We start from the raw sequence: 19945 nt of genomic DNA, 5'->3' as shown, positions 1-19945 counted from the left end.
GTAATGAGTCAGTTGCCTTTGTTTGTCTGGCGTGAGATAAGCCATCTGGGCAGTTGTATTTAAGCTTGCACCCAGGAATATTATCTCTTGAGAGGGCACTAGTTTTGATTTCTTTTCGTTTACTGTGTACCCTAGGCAAATTAGTAATCTTTTTACAAACGCCAGATGCTTTAGTAGAATGTCCTTGCTCTCTGCTTGAATAAGGCAGTCGTCCAAATAGGGATATATTTGAATTCCTTTTTGTCTGCAAAATGCAATTACCAGTGCCAGGAATTTTGTGAAGACCCTGGGTGCAGTAGATAAGCCAAAGGGCAGTGCAGAGAATTGGTAGTGCATTGAGCCAGCTAAGAATCTGAGGTATCTTCTGTAAGATTGTCTGATTGGGACATGCAGGTATGCCTCTTTGAGGTCCAAAGTTACGAGCCAAGCCTTCTTGCCCAGCATGGGTAGAAGTTACTGCAGTGTCAACATTTTGAATTTTGGAACGTCCAGATAAGTATTTAGAGTAGACAGGTCCAGTATTGGTCTCCATGCTTTGTCCTTTCTGGGTACCAAGAAAAGTCTTGAGTAAAATCCTTGCCCCTGCTCTTGCTGTGGTACTCTTTGAATAGCCCTCATGTCCATGAGAGATGAGATTTGCTTTTGTGTCTCTGCCCATTGATTGTGTGGCAGGTCTGGCATACCTTTTGCCCTTGGGAGGGTGTGAAAGTGGAACCTGTAGCCCTGAGAAACAATATTCAGTACCCATTTGTCCTGGGTGATCATGTGCCAATTTTGTGAGAAAAGTGCTAGTTTTCCCCCTAAGGGTGCTGCCAAAAGGTAAGTGCTTGGCATTGGTAGTGGGAAGTCATTGGGACTGTTTCCTATATGGTTGTGATTTGTCTTCTCCGCCTTTGGAGGTTGAAGCACCCCATTGTTTAGGCCTGTATGAGCCTTGGGGCTGAGATCTGCCTCTAGGGTGTCTGTATCTGCCTCTTTGTGGCCTGTCTGACAATGGAAAAGACCAATTTTAGAAGGCCAGTTCCTGCTAAATCTGGGTGGCTGAACCCTGTAAGAAATCCTTTACTGTCTGCATTGATTTCACTTTATCCTCCATTTTCTTTAACACCTCTTTGGCCTTAACACCAAACAAAGTATCATGCTGTAATGGAGCATCCAATAATTTTGCTTTAACATGATCAGGCAGACTCTGTTCCTTTAACCAAGCATGTCTTCGAATGACAGAGCCTGTAACTGCGGCCCTGCAAGAAGCCTCTAGTGAATCAAAACCACATTGCAAAGTATGCTTTCCCACTTGTTCAGCTGCATGCAATAAATCCTGCATTTCCTTGTTTTCAGGACATTCAGAGTTTGGCAGCATTTTCTGTTTTAGCAGAGACATTAGGTATTGCTGATATTTAAGCATGTGAAACTGGCAGTTTAAAGCCCTTACAGCTAAAGTAGCAGAGATGTAAACTTTTTTACCCAATCTGTCCAGTGCTCTAGAATCCCTATCAGAGGGAACAGGGTTTTTTTGCAGTGGAGGCCATGAACCCTTTGGGACCCTGATATATAGTTTCTGGGTCAGCTGCAGGGTTTTTATAAAGAAATTTATGTGAATCTGGAACCCTGTAATACCTACCTGGCTTAACTGGTGCAGGGGATAAAGAATCAGGAGACAGACTGGACTCAGAAAATACATCATCTACAATATCTAGCACAGGAGGAATAGCTAGAGGTCTGTGTTGAGGCAATAACATAAAGTCTCTGAGCCTTTTCTTGGATTCTGAATAATCTTGGCACTCCCAGTGGAAATGCTCCCTCATGGTGTGCAGGGTTTCCCCAAAAGAGCAGTCCTCAGGAGGAGAGGCTGAAGGGATAGATTCTTCAGCATCAGAGTCCTCATAGGGAGGAAGGGAATATCCCTGTTCTGAAGAGGAATCAGAAGAAATAGAAACCTGGTCAGAGGAATCATAGTCAGTGTCTTTTCTAGGCCTTTTATCAGGAGGGGGATGGGAAGCCCTGATCAAAGTAATTAGATCTTCGGCCATTTTAAGCATCTGTTTCTTAGGCATAGAGGACTGTCCAGGAGAATGCTGTACTTGTTTCTTTGTCTTTAAAGGTGTTCTAGACTTTGCCTTGGCTGCTGAAGAGGTCTTGATAGTAAGCTGTGTAGGTCTGAAAACACACTCAGAAGCCGATGCCTGCTCAGCGGCTCCGGGCCCATCTGAGGGAATAATTTCCAAAGGCCCAATACCTTGAGTTTCCAGAGGCCTAGTTGTCTCCACGTGGGAGTCGGCCTGTGGCTCTGAGGTAGCGGGTGTCAGGGGCTGCGAAAGCGCCTCACTGAGAACCGGCGAACTGGCGACTGGCCTAGAAGAGGCTTCGTCGTCAGTTTTGGACCTCGGATGCCTGTCCTTTTCTTTCTCCTTGCGCTTTTTATGAACTCCGGTCGTCGGTTGTTCCGACGGCATTATATAGTTAAACCTTCGGCCAAAGTAATGTAAAGCAAAATCGAACAGATGCTTAATAGTGAATTGGTTAAATCTAGCACAAAACCGACAACTAGCAACGTCGTGGTCAGGGCCTAGGCAAGGAATACAGTAAGAATGAAAATCCTTATGAGGTATTTGCTTCCCACAAGAAATACAATTGTTAACTTTTACTGACATCGGACTGGAGCAAGGAAAACGTTTCCCCAATGGGGTACTTAGCTTTATTGAAGACTTTGGATCTGAAATTCAATTTAGAAAATCTCAGGAGTCGGCCGATCGGCACTTGTGAACTGCTTTTGCTTCAGGCACCGCGCGGCAAGAAAGACTGAAGAAAATGGCATCGGCTACATCTTATATACCTCTGGCGCACTGACGTCAGGGAAGAGGCGAAAGCAACCGACGCCGGACCAGGACTTTGGAATTCAGGCCGACTGCGGGTAGCCTGCCAGCAGGATAACCCAAGTGTAATGACTGCAACAGTGAAACACGATGAACATCATTGGTTTCTCTCCCACTTTGTTGAAAATTTCTAAAAAATATTCCAGTTAGATTCCATCACTTTTTTTATACTATTGGTATTCCAACTGTACTGCAATACACAATTTTTTTCGAACTTTTTAGTCTGAAGACCATCCCTGGAATTGTTCACACTTGCAGTAAAACCCACCACCAGGAGTGGTTTATAAAAAACACCCCATTTCGCATATACTTCGTTCAAAATTTCTTCTACTAAATATTTGGGGTATCCCCTATCTTGGAACATGCTAGAAACCTTTTCTAGTTCAGGGCCCAAGTCCTCCAAATGCGAAGTCATACGGGCCACCCTGATAGCCTGACCCTTAAAAATACTTCTCTTTTGTCCCATGGGGTGGTTACTTTGAAAATGCAAATATGCATTGGAAAAAAAAAGTGTCCTTTCTATATATTTTAGACCCAAGAGCATCAATTCCTTTCGAAATACAAGTATCCAAGTAATTTATACCTTTGGTATCATACTGATATGTAAAATCCAAAAAATCCGTGCTGGAATTCAAATACTGAATAAACCTAGGAATTTCAGACTCACTACCCTCAGACAGGATAAACATGTCGTCCAAATAACGTACATACAACCTGACATTACCCCAAAAAGGACAATTTAATACATACTGATTCTCCTAACCCAGAAGGACCAAGTTGGCATACACAGGCGAGCACACTGCCCCCATGGCTACACCCCTGATCTGTTGATAGTACTCTCCCTCAAACCATAAAAAATTATTGTAATGCTCATCATCTCACAGATCAGTGTAGCCATGCCATGTTCCAGTTCAGATTCCTGAAATAACACTTGTTCAAACAACATGAGACCCTCCCCCCTTGGGAATACTGGTGAACAAATCTTTGACATCTGTTGTTAAAAAGATAATGTTCGCTGTCCATAACTCTGTTTTTATTAAACCCCCAAATTCCCAAGAATCCTTTACTAAGTGGAGGGTCTTATCAACCACATGCTGTACACAGGAATCTATTAACTCAGCCAAGGGATGAATTTTGGAGCCCCTGTCTGCCACAATAGGTCTAAATGGTGGTTTCAAAACATTTTTATGAATCTTGGGTATACCAAAACAAAAACGGTATCACAGGGTCCCTTCTATACAAAAAGTCATATAGCTCAACATCACTTCTTCCATCCAGTAGATATTCCTCAAGATATGAATCAATCCTAGAATAGGAAATATTAATTTGATTTCTAGAAACACCCAAATAGGTAGTCTCATCAAAAAGTAAATTCTGCATCTCATTCAAATAATCTAAACTTTTGTATACCACTACCCCTCCCCCTTTGTCTGGAACCATGACACAAATCTGTTTGTCTTTCCTTAAATCTAACAAGAGGTTATATTCTCCCTCTGTTAAGTTACCCTGTCTCCTGTTGTAACCCTGAGCCATGCCATAAATATCTTCCAGAACCAGCTTTTCATATGTTTCTACTAAGGGATGCATAGGGTGGATTATAGGTAATTTGTTTTTTAGGTAAAGAAATAGATGTATTAGAACTCACTATATTTTCATTTTCCTTATTACCCAACATGATTTCAAAATTTAATTTCCTGGTATACATATTCAATGCAAGAATATTTTATAACTAATTTACCCTTGGAAAAGGGAATAAACTTAATCCCCTTGGAAAATAAGTGGAAATAATCATCAGTAATATTTCTATCTGTAAAATTATATATAGTGAACCCATGTCCTGTCTTGTGTATGCTAATTCCTGTATCTGTTCCCATTGGGGTATGCATTCCTCCTCGGTGGGTAATAACTCTTGCTGTATTCCCCGTTCGCCATGTAATGTTGTGCTAGTCTCTCCAAGCGTCTGACTACTGGAAAATCCTGTTCCCCCTCCCCCATTTCTCCATCCAGGTTCCAAGTTTCACCTCTTCTAACCACAGTTCACTGTAACTACTAGAACTACTAGAATTTCTAACTTCTTCCCCATAAGGAACATAACGTTTGTTGTTAATTGTTTAATAGGATAAACCTGTTTGTTAAAATAACTTTTCTGGTCCCTATCCAGCTTGCGTTTTTTTCTTTTGAAACATATTACAACATCTCCTTTCCACCTTATCAAGCACTTTGAAATACATTGCATTGTACTGAAAAAACAACAAATCTTTTAATTTTGTTATTCAAAACATCTACCTCTTTTGCTATCACATCTTTTTGCTTTTCGTAGTAAAACACTGTTTTTCTAAGCAAATTCAACCCTATTTCATCAAAAAACTGCACAAAATCATTAACAATTTCTTCATTGTATATTATACCAAAGGGGAATTTATACAATCTTAACCCTTGTGGTATAATTTTTCAACTAATACATTGACTCAAATATGCAATGTCCATCTGTAAAGTTTTGAGTTTGAACAGTCTCTTTTCAAGCCGATAAATCAAGTCCTTACGGGAGCATGCTTCAGTCCCTTCACTTTCACCAATACACTCTATTGGAATTGCACCATCCCCTGAAATGTTGAACTGCTTACTCAATATGGTGGAAAATTTTGCATTAACATCTCCAGGACCTGATACCTCATCTCCCCACCTTTGCAAGGTACCAGAACCACCATTAACAGTATTATTACTATAACCAGCAACATTTTTGTTGTAATAAATAGTACCTTGCAACGAACGACTGCCGCCAGCTGAACTAGGGCCATTAAGCACTCCTTGTTGATTTAAACAAATGTCCTGGGGTAGAGAAGCAGAAAAAGTAGAAGAATTCACCAAATTGTGGCTCCGTACCTCAGAAGCCACAGTCACTTCCTGTTGCAGTCCCGGATCAACTCCCATGAGACCTGCACAGCCAATAGCGTTGTTTCCTCTAAAATCACCAGGAGGGTGATTTAAAATGGAACATGCCTGAGTACTCGTAGAACCATGGCTATTAGGATGTAAATGGGACTGTGTACCCATAAAAGACTGCCCAGGAGCTAGGCATGAACAGTTTTCCTTCCGAGTAAAAAGCTCAATTGGTAAGCTCCCCTTTCAACTCAGACTTCCAGCCTTAGCTGCTTTACCTCCCGCTTTGGCCTCTTCGGTAACATCAGTCCCAGAAAGACCAAAGGCATATAAAGTATCTATTTAGCCTCAGAAAAGGCTAGTATAGGTGTGCAAAATGTATACAAACACCATGGAACACCACACCAAGTAAAAACCACACATGATGTGAATTTGGGTTTCACATTACTATAAGTAAGTAGATACTATATGTTTATATGTGAATTTTAGTAGGGTTTTTGAATATATTCAACATTTTTATGACATGGTTTCTTTAATGCTATGTAAAAAAATTGGAATTAATGAGGTTCAATTATGATGTCATTAATTGAAAGACTTTAAATGGTTCATTTTTAGTGGGAAGTTATATTCTGATGAAGTCTCTTACAGGAGAAGAAAACGCTCAATACTAATAAATTACTGGATTTTTATTTTTACTTCCTAAGTGCATTTTCTACAAGGATGGTATTTCAGTTATTTTAGTGACATTTGTGTGTTTTTTACTTGGTGTGGTGCCCCTTGGTTACTGTTACTGTACAGCCAAGTGATGAAGCCCCCTTATCAAGTCAGTAAAACAAGCAAGTATGACTTAAAAACAAGCTTAAAATGAGACATATCCCAAATTCAAGAGACTTCGAGAAAAAAACTGTAATGTCATTTGTTACAGTTTTTAAGATTTTAAGTGTCTTCATCTCAGTCTGAAGAACTCACTGGGCTTTTGAAACAAACTGCTTTCTGGCATTTATTGTAGTTCAGAGCTGTTTACATTTTTTCCCTGACATCGTTGTGTTTGGTTGTACGTTTTTTTTATTTGTGTTTTTAATTTCATACTATAGACTCTATTAAGGGGACACTCTGCACAGTTTAGCAGCAATAATGTGAATTAATTTGCATAATTAATTTTTCACACCATGCTGCCAAGGTACTACTAAACTCATTCTACAACACTTTACCCAACATAGGAGACAGCATGGGAAAGGAGTCCCTCTACATAACAACCACATGACAAAAGTTGTATCAAGCTTCAACTGACTGAACACACAGCTCACATACACAGCTAGTAAAACAATAAAATTCCACAATATAGACACTACCTATCAATAAAAGGCAAAATAACCTGTGCAACTATTACATGTCACCCAAAAAAGATGTCTGTACAAAGGTATACACTAAAACACACATTCAGTATGGAGGACTACTGCTACAACCTCAGATATACCTACTGAGACACAAAAACACACAAAAACTGCATATGCAACAAGTGGCTAATACAAACAAGACACTTGGTGACAGAAGTTATGCTGAGGGTCAAGAACTCCCCTGTACCCCTATGCAGAGGGCGAAGAACACCCCTGTACCCCTCATGTCAAAGTGTAATACATTTATTCAATTCTGAAGTTGCCCAGTTTTGGAGGTAGAGGAAATGCTTTTCTTTTGCAGCAAACTCAAACACGGTCTTTCTTACCAAGGTCATATAACTTTGAAATTAAACTAAATAATTAAGTGGTGGGCTGCAGGGGTATTGCTCCTTGAATAAAGTACAGTTTTGTACCTACCATAAATGTAGATGTTCGAGTGCTAATACAGCTGCAGTCATAACAGATGGGTTATCCTGTCGTCAGGCGGGTCCTCGGTCGGCCGAATTCCAAAGTCTAGGTCCGGCGTCGGTTGTCGTCGCTTCTTCCCTGACGTCAGTGCGGCAGGGGAATAAAAGAACCAACCGACGCCATTTTCTTCAGTTTTTCTTGCCCCAGATGTCAGGTGCCCCCAGAAGGAAGGCAAAACATAAACTTATGTAATAATGCAATGTAATATAATAAAAAAAAAAAGTACAGTTTTGTACCTACCATAAATGTAGATGTTCGAGGATCCACATTGCTGCAGTCCTAACTATTGGGTAGTCCGCTGTCCAGTCGGCCCGAATACCAAAGTATATGGCTGACGTCGGTCAGGGCGCATTAGACTGATGTCAGTACGTCAGGGTACTAATGCGCATGACCGACGTCATATCCTCAGTCTTTTCTTGCCCCAGATGTCAGAAGACCCTGAAAAGATAAGGCCAAAACCAAAAACACCAAACATACCTGCACCAAAAATATGTACAATATATACAAAAGTACTAGAATATAACCTCACCTACACAACCACCCCTAAACACAGAGGGGAAGGAGGGAGGTAAATTGGACTGCAGCAATGTGGATCCTCGAACATCTACATTTATGGTAGGTACAAAACTGTACTATGTTCTTCATTCCACATTGCTGCAGTCCTAACTATTGGGTAGAATCCCAAAGCAGAGGTAAGGGAGGCTGGCAAATCATAAGGAAGCAGGAACTGACAACATGCCTTGCAAAATAGCTGTGGCAAAACCAGCCCTAGACTTAGAGTAGAGAGGAAGGTGATAATGCTTAGAGAAAGTATGCACTGAACTCCAAGTAGCTGCCTCCAAAATATCCTTAGTTGCCACCCCCCTTAGAAATGCTGTTGAAGTGGCAGTAGCCCTAGTGGAATGAGGCCTAATCCCAACTGGAATCTCCTTGCCATGATGGGAATAACAAAATGCAATGCAAAACCCAATCCACCTAGAAATAGTTTGTTTTGACACAGGCTTGCCCTGCGAACCCAAAGCAAAAGAAACAAACAACTGCTGAGACTGCCTAAAATCCTTAGTCCTGCTCAAATAATAACGCAACTGCCTGTGTACATCTAAAGTGTGCAAAATCTTTTCCCTTTATTTTGGGGATCTGCATAAAAGTAGGCAAATGAATAGTTTGGTTTAAAGCCACACTAGAAACCACCTTAGGCATAAAGGAAGGATTAGTACGTAAAGATACCCTATCCTTATGAAAAATCAAAAAAGGCTCTACCGCCATAAGGGCCTGCAACTCAGAAACCCTTCTTGCAGAAGTAATGGCCAACAAAAAAGCAGTCTTCCATGACAAGTATTTCAATTCAGCAGTAGCCGAGGCTCAAAAGGTTGTAGAGTAAGTTTCTCCAACACAAAATTGAGATCCCAAGCAGGAGTAGGAGCCTTATATTCTTTGCCCCTCTAAGAAATTGCTTGAACAAAGGATGCGAAAACAATGGTGGGTCACAATCATAGTGAGCTGAAATTGCTGCAGCATGAATCTTAATGGAAGAGAAAGACAAACCTTTGTCCAATAACTCAGTAAGATATTGAAGAGCCACACTCAAATTAGGCTCAGAAATCTCCAAATTGTTTGCTGCACTCCAAAATAAAAATCTCTTCCATTTTTCTGCGTACACTTTCCTTGTACTAGGTCTCCTGGCTTCCATAATCACATTTAAAACTTGTTGAGGAAGTTGAGACCTGCTGTCTTTCAAAACAGAATATGCCAGGCTGTTAGATGAAGAGAGTGAAGCTTGACATTGAGCAGGTGACCGTCCCTCTGAGACAACAGGTGTGGAATCAAGGGTAAAGGCCATGGAGGCTTCCTTACCAGACTCCTCAGTAATGGATACCAGTGCTGCCGAGGCCAATCTGGAGCTATTAAAATCATCCTTGGCTTGTCTTGTCTGACCTTTAGAAGCACCTTTGGAAGAAGAGGCAGAGGTGGAAAAGCATACACATGAAGATTTTTCCAACTGAAAGAAAGAGCATCCACTTTCCAAGCTGTGTGATGAAACCTCTTTGTGCAAAACTTTGGCAGCTGGTGGTTTAGTGGAGAAGCGAACAGATCTATGTCTGGAGTTCCCCATGACACTGTCAAGTTTTGAAATACATGAAGATCCAGTTTCCACTCGTGGGGATCCATGATTTGTCTGCTTAACACATCTGCTAAGGAGTTCTGTGCTCCGCAGAAACCTTGCCTGAAGAGTTAGTTGCAAGCTGAGCGCAGTCTCCCATAAAATCATTGCTTGCCTGCACAATGGGTAAGAATGTGATCCCTCCTGCTTGTTGATGTACCACATGACAGTTGTGTTGTCTGTTAGAATCAACACCTGCCCTGGAAGAAGTAACTCCTTGAAAGCCATTAATGCAAACTGGACTGCTAACATCTCTTTCATGTTGATATGTAGATGCTGTAGTCTGGCAGGCCACTTGTCTTGTATCCACTTTCCATTTAGATGAGCTCCCCAAGCAATGTCTGAGGCATCTGTCGTTAGAATCTGACTCGCCTCTGGCCGGGTCACAGAGAGTCCCTTGTTTAGGTGACATTCCTGAGCCCACCACAAAAATTCCTTTTGAATGCAAGGTATTATTTGAATGACAGTGTCCAAATCCTGGCAGTGCTGTGTCCATACATTTTTGAGATACCATTGCAGCTTCCTCATATGCAGTTTGGCATTGGGAAGCACCAGAATACAAGATGCCATGAACCCTAAGGCTTGAAGGACTGTCCTTGCAGTCAGCCCAGACTGAAGAGATAGTTGATGGAAGTAACTGGAAAGATTCTTTTGTTTGTCCGGGGTTAAAAGGCCATCTGGGCTGCTGTATTCAGTCTCACACCCAGAAAGCACATGTCTTGAGAGGGTACTAGACTGGACTTTATTTCGCTCACAGAATACCCTAGGCATCTTAGCACTGCTATGACATAATCCAAATGCTGTAGAAGGTCTTCCTTTTCTTGAGCTAGAATCAGGCAGTCGTCCAAGTAAGGATAGATTTGAATTCCTTTTAGCCTGAAGTAAGCTATCACTGGAGCCAGAACCTTTGTGAATACTCTGGGTGCAGTGGATAAGCCAAAGGGCAATGCAGAGAACTGATAATGAGAATTTCCAGCTCGAAAACGCAGATACTTCCTGCAACTTAGTCTTATAGGCACATGAAGGTAAGCTTCCTTGAGATCTAAAGTTACCATCCAGTGATCTTTGCCCAACAGAGGTAAAAGCTGTTGTAACGTCAACATTTTGAACTTGGGAATGTCCAGATAAGTGTTGAGGATAGATAAATCCAAAATTGGTCTCCACGTGTTCCCCTTCTTCGGTACTAGGAACAGGCGAGAATAAAATCCTAGGCCCCTTTCTGGCACAGGAACTGGCTGAATGGCCCCTATTTGGAGCAACAGAGAAATTTGCTTGTGAGCCTCTTTTCTTTGTAGAGGAGGAATGTCTGGCATGCCTTTGAAAGGAGGCAAGGTATGGAAATAAAACCTGTAACCGTGGTGAATGATATCCAGAACCCATCTGTCTTGGGTAATTAAATCCCAATTTTCTTTGAAAAGAGACAGCCTTCCTCCCAAAGGTGCTGCCAGGCGAGAATGTACTGGCAGCTGAAAAGGCAGGTCATTGGGTCTGCTTACGAAAGGACTGACCCCTGCCCTCACCAGAAGTCTGAGCAGGGGAACTCCTGTCCTAGGCCTAAAAGAACCTTGAGCTCTGCCCCTACCACGTCTAGACCTACCCCTAGACTGGGAATCATAAGCAGGATAAGTCCATCCCTTAGTAGGCCAATTTCTACTAAACTGGAGGCTGCACCTGCAAAAATCCTTAACAGTTTGCATAGACTTAGCCTTGTCCTCCATTTTCTTTAAAACTGCTTCCACAGGCGAACCAAACAACACATCAGACTGCAAAGGAGCATCCAAAATCCTTGTTTTAACATGCTCAGCTAAATTCTGATCTCTCAACCAGGCATGCCTACGAAGAACAGAACCAGTGGCAGCCACCCTCGAGGAGGCCTGCACAGCATCAAAACCACACTGCAAGGAATGTTTACCTACCTGTTCAGACACATGAACTAAATCCTGCAACTCTTTACACTCAATACCTTCTGCCAGAGCATCCACCTTAGATTTCAGTTGTGAAAGGAGGTAATTCTGATATTTTAACATGTGAAACTGACAATTCAATGCCCTCATGGCTAAAGTGGAAGAAGTATACACTTTCTTTCCCCATCTATCCAAAGCCCTTGCCTCTTTATCAGGAGGAACAGGATTTTTAACAACAGAGGCCTTCACCCTTTAGGCCCCTGAGAGACAGTTTCGGGTCTGCCCTAGGACTCTTAAAAGATACTTATGAGCCTCAGGCACCCTATAGTACCTATCCGGTTTAACTGGGGCAGGAGGCAAAGAATCAGGATTCAGGAAGCCTCTGCAAAAACATCTTCCACCACATTCAGAACAGGAGGTATAGCTAAAGGCCTATGCTGGGGTAAAACAAGAATTCCCTAAGCCTCTTCCTGGAATCAGAGAAATCTTGGCCTTCCCATTTAAAATGCTCCCTCATGGAATGCAGAGTCTCTGAAAATGAAAAATCCTCAGGAGGAGAAGCTGAAGGAGTAGAATCATCCACATCAGAATCAGAATAAGGAGGATACTCCTGCAAGTCTTCAGCCAAGACTCAGAAGCCTCCGAACAGTGCTCAAAACTCTCAAACTCAGGTTCCACCCTAGGCCTCTTATCAGGAGGGGCATAGAACCTCTAATCATAGTAATCAAATCCTCTGCCATTTTAAGCATATGTTTCTTAGGCAAAGACCCTGAAGCACTAGGAGAAACCCCCACTGAAGCTACACTAGGCCTGCCTCTCAAAGAAGCCTTGGAAACAGAGGGGAGGCCCTAACCACCTTAGGAAGAGAGGGAAGAACAGCCACCTGAGAAGCCCCTCAGCCTGGCCTACTTCCTGAGAGGATACATCCTGTAACAATAAAGTCTCTCCCTGAGACTCCAAAGAAACACCTGGCAGAACCTCCGGCTCCACTGAGCCTTCTAAAGAACCGCGTCAGGGACTGTCGGTTCTTCCACTCTAGGCTTTGCTGCTTTATCCTTGCGCTTTTTGCGAAGCGGGCGTCGGTGCATCCGTCGGCATTTTATAATTACAACGCTTTCCAAAAACTAACCTGGCACAGTCTAACCTTCTCTTAATAGTGCGTTTGTTAAATCTAGCACAAGAGCGGCATCCAACAACGTCGTGCTCAGGCCCTAAACAAGGTATACACAAAGTATGGTAATCCCTATGAGGTATCTGTTTCCCACAAGAAATACAGTTATTCACTTTTTCTGACATCCGGTTAAATACTGAGGCAAGAAAAAACCAAAATATTCCCCAACGGGGTACTTAGCCAACTTTGATTCGGTCTGAAACTCTGACTTCAGAAACTTTCAGAACGCCAACCTGCACTCGCAAAATTGCTTCTGCATCGGACCATGCGGCAAAAAAGACAGAGGATATGACGTCGGTCATGCGCATTAGTACCCTGACGTACTGACGTCAGTCTAATGCGCCCTGACCGACGTCAGCCATATACTTTGGTATTCGGGCCGACTGGACAGCGGACTACCCAATAGTTAGGACTGCAGCAATGTGGAATGAAGAACATCTGTAGTTTTCAAGCAAATACACCATAAAAGAATACCCCAATCAGGTTGTATGAGGAGGTGTTTGTCATAAGGCCTGTCCCAAGAGGGGATGGAGGGAGGGAAACCTGGACTGCAGCTGTATTAGCACTCTAACATCTACATTTATGGTAGGTACAAAACTGTACTATGTTCATCGTGCATACAGCTGCAATCATAACAGATGGGTAGAATCCCAAAGCTAAAACGGGGTGGCAGGCACTAAGTGGAACTAGGAGGAGCAAGGATGCCCTGCAAGACTGCTGTGGCAAAGCCCGGTCTAGATTTAGAGTATAGTGGAAGGTGATAGTGCTTGGAGAAAGTGCAGAAATGGCTGAAGCATGGATCTTGGAGGAGAAGGAATGTCCACTGTTTAACATCTCAGCTAGGTACTGTAATATTTGAGGTAAATTTAGTACCCAAGGATTCTGGCCCTTTTTCTGATTCCAGGCACAAAACCGTTTCCATTTGGCGGCGTAGGCTTTTCTAGTAGAAGGTCTTCTGGCCTCCAAGATGACATCCTGCACCTCCTTGGAGAGGAGGGTCTGTTGGGAAATCAAGGAATCCTCCATGCGGCTAGATTGAGGGTTTTCAGCTGACTGTGAAGAGTTTTGAAGTTGTGCTGGGTCAACAGAAGAGGCACTAGAGGCAGGATCCATGGTGGGGAATGCATCATGCTCTTCAGGAGTGGATACCAGTGTTGTCTTGGCCAGTCTGGAGCAATGAGAATCATCTTTGGCCTCTCTGCTCTGGCTTTTAATAGAACTTTGGGCAGCAGAGGAAGAGGTGGAAAGGCATAGACTGTCAATGTTGTCCAATTGAAAGAAAGTGCGTCCACTTTCTAGGTCTGTGGATGATAGGTCCTTGAGCAAAATTTTTTCAGTTGGTAATTTCTATGGTTAGCAAAGAGATCTATGTCTGGCCATCCCCATGCCTGAATTATCTTTGCGAAAACTTGAGGATGCAACTTCCATTCGTGTGGATCTGTCATATTTCTGCTTAGGTTGTCTGCCAGCGTGTTTTCCTTCCCTGGCAGGAATTGTGCTTGAAGTTGGATTTGCAATTCCAGAGCTGTGTTCCAAAGGGACATGGCTAGTCTGCACAGGGGGTATGAATGAGTTCCTCCCTGTTTGTTTATGTACCACATCACTGTGGTGTTGTCTGTCCTTATCAATAGCTGGCCTGGATGCAGTAGGTCTTTGAAGGCCATAATAGCATTTTGTACTGCTAGCATTTCCTTTTGATTGATGTGTAGGTGCTTCTCTTTTTGGGACCATTTGCCCTGAATGCACTAATCTGTCATGTGCATCCCCAGGCGTAGTCCGAGGCATCTGTTGTGATGATTTGATTTGCTTGAGGCATGCAGAAGGGGAGACCTATGTTTCTTTGGCATGCTTGAGCCCACCACAGAAATTCCTTTTGAAGACATGGAATGAGTGGTATAATTGTTTCCAAACTGTGGCTGTGTTGAGACCATATGTTTTTTAGGTACCATTGAAGTTTCCTCATATGCAGCTTTGCACATGGGATCAGCAGGATGCAAGATGCCATGAATCCCAGAGCCTGCAGGACTTTCCTTGCAGTCAGCCCGGTGAAGGTTGCCATTTTTCTGAAGTATTGAGATAGTTGCCCTTGCTTCTCTGGCGTGAGGTAGGCCATCTGTGTGTTTGTATTCAAGCTGGCACCCAGGAAAATTATTGCTTGAGAGGGTATTACTTTTGATTTCTTTTTGTTGACTGTGTATCCCAGAAAGTTCAACAATTTTATTACAAACGCCAGGTGTTTCAGAAGTATGTGCTTGCTGTCCGCTTGGATCAGGCAGTCGTCCAGATATGGGTATATTTGTATCCCTTGAAGTCTGCAAAAGGCAATTACTGATGCCAGGCATTTCGTAAACACTCTGGGCACAGTAAATAAGCCAAAGGGCAATGCAGAGAATTGATAATGTGTTGAACCTGCAAGAAATCTGAGGTATCTTCTGCAATCTTGTCTGATAGGGACATGCAGGTATGCCTCCTTGAGGTCCAATGTTACCAGCCAAGACTCCTTGCCTAGCATGGGAAGAAGCTGCTGTAATGTGAGCATCTTGAATTTTGGTACGAGTAATATGTGTTTAAGATGGATAGGTACAAAACAGGTCTCCAATTTTTGTCCTTCCTTGGTACCGGGAATAGTCTGGAATAAAAACCTTGACCCTGTTCTTTTGCAGGTACCTCTTGAATAGCTTTCATGTCCATGAGAGCTGAAATTTGTTTTTGTGCCTCTGCCCTTTGATTTTGTGGCAGGTTTGGCATGCCTCTCATTTTTGGAAGGGTGTGAAAGTGGAATCTGTAGCCTCTGTCTATAATGTCCAGGATCCATTTGTCTTTTGTGACAATATGCCAATTTTTTGAAAATAATGCCAGTTTTCCGCCTAAAGGTGCTGCCATTAAAGCTTTGCTTGGCATGCAAAGGGGAAAGTCATTGTGTCTGCTTTCTGAATGACTGTGATCTATCTTCTCTACCTCTTGGTGTAGGTGCTTGCCATTGTCTGGCTCTAAATGATCCTTGAGATTGCCCTCTACCCCTCAGGCGCCTGTATCTACCTCTTTGAGGTCTGTCCGTGGCTGGAAAGGACCAATTTTTTGAAGGCCAGTTTCTGCTGAAACGTGGAGGTTGTACCTGTAGGAAATCTTTCACTGTTTGCATTAATCTTGCCTTTTCCTCCATTTTCTTTAGTACCTCCTCAGCTTTAACACCAAACAATACATCTTTTTGAAGAGGTGCATCTAGTAATTTAGCTTTGACATGATCTGGTAAGGTCTGCTCTTTGAGCCAAGCATGTCTACAGACCCTGTAACAGCAGCTCTACATGAGGCCTCTAAAGCATCAAAACCACATTGCAAGGTATGTTTACCCACTTGCTCTGCACTATGCAATAAATCCTGCAACTCCTTTAAATCTGGTTGTTCAGGTTGTGTCATTTTGCTTTTCAACTGAAATAACAAAAACTGTTGATACTTTAACATATGGAACTGACAGTTTAATGCCCTCATGGTTAAAGTGGCCGAGGTGTATACCTTTTTCCCCCCACCTTTCTAAAGCTCTGAAATCTCTCTCTGAAGGTAATGGGTTTTTGGCAGTAGAGGCCTTAATTCCCTTGGGACCCTGTGAAATAGTTTCTGGGTCAGCAGCATGGCTTTTGTATAGGAATTGGTGTCAATCAGGAACCCGGTAATACCAATCAGGTTTAACAGGATCTGGAGGTAAAGAATCTGGTTTGAGGCTGGCTTCTGTGTACACATCATCTAATATATCCAAGACAGGAGGGATGGCCAGAGGCCTGTGCTGAGAAAGCAAGAGAAAATCCCTGAGCCTTTTCTTGGAATCTGAGTAATCTTGGCTTTCCCAGTGAAAGTGTTCCCTCAAGGTATGTAAGGTTTCCCCAAAAGAATAGTCCTTGGGGGGGGGGAGACCGAGGGAATGGACTCCTCAGCATTAGAGTCTTCAAAAGGGGAATATGAATATTCCTGGTCCTCAGAATGTTCTGAGGTAATAGAGGCTTGGTCTGAGGAAGGGTAGTCTACCTCCAATCTGGGCCTTTTGTCTGAGGGGGGTTGAGAACCCCTGATAAGAGTAATCAAATCCTCAGCCATTTTGAGCATCTGTTTTTTAGGCATGGGGCCTTGAGAGGGGCTCTGTGGAGCTTGTCTTAGTTTTCATGGCTGCTTTAGGATTTTGTGAAAGCCTTAATGGAAAAAGAGGAAGGCCTGAAGACACCTTGAGAGGTGGCAGGCCTGTCTAAATTCTGAGTTTCCCCGCCAAGAGTGGCGTCGGTATCTGTAGTCGGTGGGGCTGAAGAGCCTGCGACCTGGCACAGAAGACACCGCTAAAGAAGCGTCATCGGTACTCAGGGGCTGCGAGGCCTCGCTGAGAACAGCACCGTAGCCGGCTTTAGCGTGGTGTCGGTGAAGTCACCGGACCTCATATGTCGGTCCGTATCTTTCGTCTTTTACTCAAAACAGGAGTCGAGTATCCGGCAATTAAATTTTACCAAAATAGTGTTGGGCGAACTCCGCCCGACGCTTAATAGTACGTTCGTTGAATCTAGCACAAAAACGACAGGCCGAGACGTCGTGGTCTGGGCCTAAGCAAGGAATACAGAAGGAATGGAAATCCTTATGCGGTATTTGCTTCCCACATGAAATGCAATTATTAACTTTGTCTGACATCGGTCTGAGGGAAGAAAAGTTTCCCCAACGGGGTACTTAGCTTTCAAGAAGACTTTGGCTGAAATATTTTCGTAAATCTCAGGAGCTGGCCGACCGGCACTTGCGAACTGCTTCTGCTTCGGGCACCGCACGGCAAGAAAGACTGAAGAAAATGGCGTCGGCTGGTTCTTTTATACCCCTGCCACACTGACGTCAGGGAAGAAGCGACGACAACCGACACCGGACCTAGACTTTGGAATTCGGCCGACCGAGGATCCACTTGACGGCAAGATAACCCATCTGTTATGACTGTAGCTGTATGCACGATGAAGATCTACTTTTCTGCTTTTGGAGACTTACAATATTAGAATTACTTTGGCACACTAAGTTTCAGTATGTTTTGTTGCCACATGTTTAGGGATCATAACAGGATAAGTTAAGCAATACACAAAACCGGGACACGAGACCTGTAAATGGATACTGTGAGACCACTTTGCTTTTGCTGAAGTTTTTACACCTCCCAGCTTGAAACGGAGTAAAGGGAAAATGACATGAAAAGATGACACACACTGTATCCCAGCCGAGTTCGACAAATCCAGTCCACAAACAAAATATCCATACCTCCAAATGCTCCTAGCAGTACTTTCTGGTAGAATGGAAGGGGTCCCTTGTTTCCGCCTGCAACTTTATCCCTCACAGTTTCATATATTGCAAAGCGGGTCATGGAGTAGGTTAGCTGAAACGAAAAATACGCAGAGTCAACCACGAAATGAGACAGAGTAAAAGAATTACAACACAGCCCTACAGATCATTGTATCATTACACAACTAAAACACTCCTACCTAACACAACATTTTAATAATTCACTACTACTAAATAGCTAGAAGGTAAAATAGGACATGGTGTTAAACCCTATGCACACATTTCATGAAAGTACAATGGTTAACCATCCTCAATGAATGTAACTTGGGCTTGCAGATTTCTGCACACTTGGGAAGTTAGGGAGTTCTGAAGGGATACATAACAGCAAAAATGGACATGTTTCTCTTAAGAAAAAAACAACTGAGGCAGAGGATTGGTAAATAAGGAGATAACACTAATGGGTTTACTGGTGAAGAAAAAAAAAGTTTCAATCCCAGACAGATACAGAATACTTTACAGATAATGTAGGAAATATTGTTCTAAAGAGATGGCCCTCATATACTAAATGCTTTTCTAGTAGTAGGAAGTTGATGGAAAGACACATTAAGGCAGACAAGAGAGATCAATGAAGTTGCAAATTTGCCAAATGGCAGTTTCACTGAAGGTAAACTTAATAATGTACGGTATGAGAGGTTCTGTAAAAGCCTACACAAAATAAGTTAAAAGAAATGCTGAAAAATCAAGGAACAGTCAGTTCAGACATGATGACAGTGTAAGGAGTGCATTGGGGAAGACAAGTAGCATAAAATGGCAGACATGATTTTGTTAAGTTATTCAGCTGAAAAATATTCATACAAAAACAGTGGTAATGATTGGCGGGCAAGGCCCAGAATGTAAAGTAAAGTACCTCAGACTATCACATTTTGCTTCTTTAGTAAGCATACCTCTGCAACCATTTACTGACTTTAGCTGCAGTTTATCAGGATACATTTTAAAAGAGTATGTGATCTATCCAGAGTCCAAAATATGTTAAAGAGAAAACAGTATTCATGGTTTTATTTGTGAAATAGGGATAGTTTTCCAGGACACTGGAACCTATTTTAGTTTTCAGTATGGATCTGTGACGAAGAGAGATAATGCCATCCTAGCTAGATGGAATTTTGTAAATGTCACTGGTGAATATCGAAATAATTTATGCAGTAAACTCTCAGTTAACCAGTATTCAAGCAACCAGCAGGAAAAAAAAAATCAAAGAAATACAGCACAGTATGAATTTATTTATTTTACATTTGTTAACCGGGTTAGTCTGGCTGAGCTTTTGGCTCATTTTCAGCAGAGACCAGGGGAGAAAAGCTCCTCTGGACTAGAAAACAATTTATTAAATTTTAGTAGCATAGTAGTAACAATCAGCTATAGGATCTTACAAGCAGAGACCTGGAGAGAAAAAAAATGCTCCTCAGGCAAATTCAATTATACAGAGTATTAACAATTGGCAGACAAGTATGTGAGTTGTTACAAACAAGGTTTTAAATAATTAGCAGAAGAAAATGTAACTAGTTACAATATTACTACTCAACTTTCATGTGTTGCATTTTCTGTTTTCCCCACGCAGAAACATACCTTACATTTTTAGAGTTTTAAAAAGGAAGACAGGAATAAATTCCCTCTCTCCCCAACAGTGTTTATGCTAGGCATGGTATAGTTTAGGGTACAGTGTCAGGTCTATTTTTAGTAGTAACTGTCAAACAACCAGAAAAGTACAGTTTTGTACCTACCATAATTAAATATAAGGGGCCCCTTGGCGT

General features: G+C 42.4%; 1 protein-coding gene across 1 annotated transcript in view; it reads right to left on the bottom strand.

Annotated features, from left to right (window-relative positions):
* SLC25A10 (solute carrier family 25 member 10) overlaps positions 1-19945 on the bottom strand; it is a 518101-nt gene that overhangs the window by 297623 nt on the left and 200533 nt on the right. Inside the window, exon 3 of the mRNA XM_044068197.1 lies at positions 18120-18234. Coding sequence (XP_043924132.1) covers positions 18120-18234 — 115 coding nt within the window. The remainder of the gene's footprint in view (positions 1-18119; positions 18235-19945) is intronic.

The sequence above is a fragment of the Protopterus annectens genome, chromosome 4.part0, assembly GCF_019279795.1.
Source record: "Protopterus annectens isolate FY-2018-M chromosome 4.part0, PAN1.0, whole genome shotgun sequence".
NCBI lineage: Eukaryota > Metazoa > Chordata > Ceratodontiformes > Protopteridae > Protopterus > Protopterus annectens.
Note: the sequence above shows the minus strand (reverse complement) of the source record. Positions and strands in the feature narration are given on the sequence as shown.